Source organism: Argentina silus (genome assembly GCF_951799395.1).
Source record: "Argentina silus genome assembly, chromosome: 17".
In the NCBI taxonomy this organism is placed as follows: domain Eukaryota; kingdom Metazoa; phylum Chordata; class Actinopteri; order Argentiniformes; family Argentinidae; genus Argentina; species Argentina silus.
In genome coordinates this window covers 12,040,240-12,042,739 of record NC_139671.1, presented here as the reverse complement: position 1 = coordinate 12,042,739, position 2,500 = coordinate 12,040,240, and the positions used below count along the sequence as shown (strand labels likewise).

The window sequence follows — 2,500 nt, the reverse complement described above, 5'->3', positions numbered from 1 at the left end:
CACTCTGACACTCCTCTGCTATGGTTGTCAACTTCTCCACCAGCTACAGAGAGAGAGAGAGAGAGAGAGAGAGAGAGCGAGAGAGAGAGAGAGAGAGAGAGAGAGAGAGAGAGAGAGAGAGAGATGAGAGCGAGAGAGAGAGAGAGAGAGAGAGAGCGAGAGAGAGAGAGAGAGAGAGAGAGAGAGAGAGAGAGAGAGAGAGAGAGCGAGAGAGAGAGAGAGAGAGAGAGCGAGAGAGAGCACAAACCAAATAGAAATAGAGACAAAAAGAAAAAGACAGAATGGGGTAAAAAGGGACAGAAAGACATGCAGTAGATAAGCAACATTGAACATTGGAGTTAAAGGGGCAATCTGGGATTGGTACATCCATTTTTGGACTCATTAATTATTGAAGAATAGAACCTAAAAATGCCTGATGAACTTAGTTCAACTGTCTTACCCCATCAGAACCCAAAATATAAGCTTGTTTTATTCCACTGCTCTTAAACAATGTAATTGTAAACAAACACTTGAAAACATGGTTACAACCATCATTTTTATCTCATGGTTGGTCAGTCCTTGCATCCATTGTTCTGTCTATGAATTTGAGAGTGGCTACATTTCTCCAGCCCCATCCCTTGGCTGTTTACTAAAAAAGTGGCGGGGAAACCTAGTTGTTGTTGTTTGAATCCCAGATTCAGCCCCTTTCAAACACTACATTTGCTTACCCCATGTCCATATCATAAGTAATCCCTGACTCACACACTCAGTTGAACTCAGGGATAAACTGACTGTTAAGGGTGGGAATATACACTCACCGAGCACTTTATCAGGAACACCTGTCCACCTTCTCATGGTGGAGGTGGTGTAATGGTGTGGGGAATGTTTTCTTGGCACACTTTGGGCCTGTTAATACCAATCAATCATCGCTTGAATGCCACAGCCTATTTGAGTATTGTTGCTGACCATGTGCATCCCTTCATGGCCACAATTTACCCATCTTCTAATGGCTACTTCCAGCATGATAATGCACCATGTCACAAAGCAAAAGTCGTCTCAAACTGGTTTCATGAACATGACAGTGAGTTCAGTGTTCTTCAGTGACCTTCCCAGTCACCGGATCTGAATCCAATAGAACACCTTTGGGATGTGGTTTAACAGGAGATTCACAGCTTGAAAGTGCAGCTGAAAAAACGGCAGAAATTGGGTGATGCAATCATGAATCTCAAGAATCTCAAAGGAATGTTTCCAACATCTTGTGGAATCAATGCCACGAAGAATTGAGGCTGTTTTGAGAGCAAAGGGAGGCCCTACCCAGTATTAGTATACCGTTCCTAATAAAGTGTTCGGTGAGTGTATAATTGGCTTAGTACAATTCTCTTTTGCATGGATAAACCCTGACACCTCATCCCTAGAGTGCATAGCCAAGCAGTTCACGGATCAATGAGAATAGCCAGAGTTTCCACTTCCCACAGCAGAAGCGGGAACACTGGGGAATCTATCTCCACTGATCTAGGGTGTGGGTAATAGGTAAATCTGAGATGGAGTTTCCAGATGATGACAGATCCATGGAAATGAGTTGAACCATGTTGAACCTGATGACCATAAAGCCCACAGGGACAGTTAGCAGGTGGTCATCAACACCAGCCAGGACAGGCCTGAGGTTGTACCTGTTTGATGTGTTCTCGTTTCTGGTACTTCTCGCTGTAGTACTGTTCCTGTCGCAGGGTGAGGAGCTGCTGCTGCTGCTGCTCCTTCAACTCGGACTGCCTCTGACTGCTCTCCTGGTCCAAGTCGGACAACTCCTGATCAAGGGCCGATAGAGAATGCTCTGACTTGCTACACGCACGCACGCACGCACACACACACACACACACACACACACACACACACACACACACACACACACACACAGACACAGACACAGACACACACACACACACACACACACACACACACACACACACACACACACACACGTCACATGTCAATATACACAAGTCAATATACAGTACATTCACACATTAAATACACACACACACTTACACACATTAAATACACACACTTGGAGACAGGTGTGTGTGTGTGTGTGTGTGTGTGTGTGTGTGTGTGTGTGTGTGTGTGTATGTGTCTGTGTCTGTGTGTCTGTGTGTCTGTGTCTATGTGTGTGTGTCTGTATGAGTGTGTGAGGGAGTCTCAGAGTGGCTCTGATGAGTGCAGTGTGCCGATACTGCAGTGTGTGACTTGTCTCTGTCTCCCCTGAGTGTCCCTGAGGTACGCAGGACGTCTTAGTCTAATCTCCTCATAGTCATTCCACACACACTGTCTAACCCAGACGGGTGTCTGATCTCCTGAGGGAGGGCCAAGGATATAACAGTCATGGAGAAATGAAAAAGTAACCTTTACTTGAGCAACACCCAAGTTCAAGGCATGCCAGGTGACATGACAGACATACACAGCAGGCGAACAAGGGGAGGGAAAGAGAAAGAATAACAAAGAAAAGAGAATGCTGTTTTTTTGA

The 2,500-nt window shown here is 45.4% G+C and overlaps 1 protein-coding gene across 1 annotated transcript in view; it reads right to left on the bottom strand.

The window, feature by feature from the left end:
* plcb1l (phospholipase C beta 1-like) overlaps nucleotides 1–2,500 on the bottom strand; it is a 100,603-nt gene that overhangs the window by 13,446 nt on the left and 84,657 nt on the right. Inside the window, exons 28-29 of the mRNA XM_083688922.1 lie at nucleotides 1,650–1,818; nucleotides 1–43 (exon numbers count right to left, since the gene is read on the bottom strand). The exon at nucleotides 1–43 is cut by the window's left edge and continues 34 nt beyond it. Coding sequence (XP_083545048.1) covers nucleotides 1–43; nucleotides 1,650–1,818 — 212 coding nt within the window. The remainder of the gene's footprint in view (nucleotides 44–1,649; nucleotides 1,819–2,500) is intronic.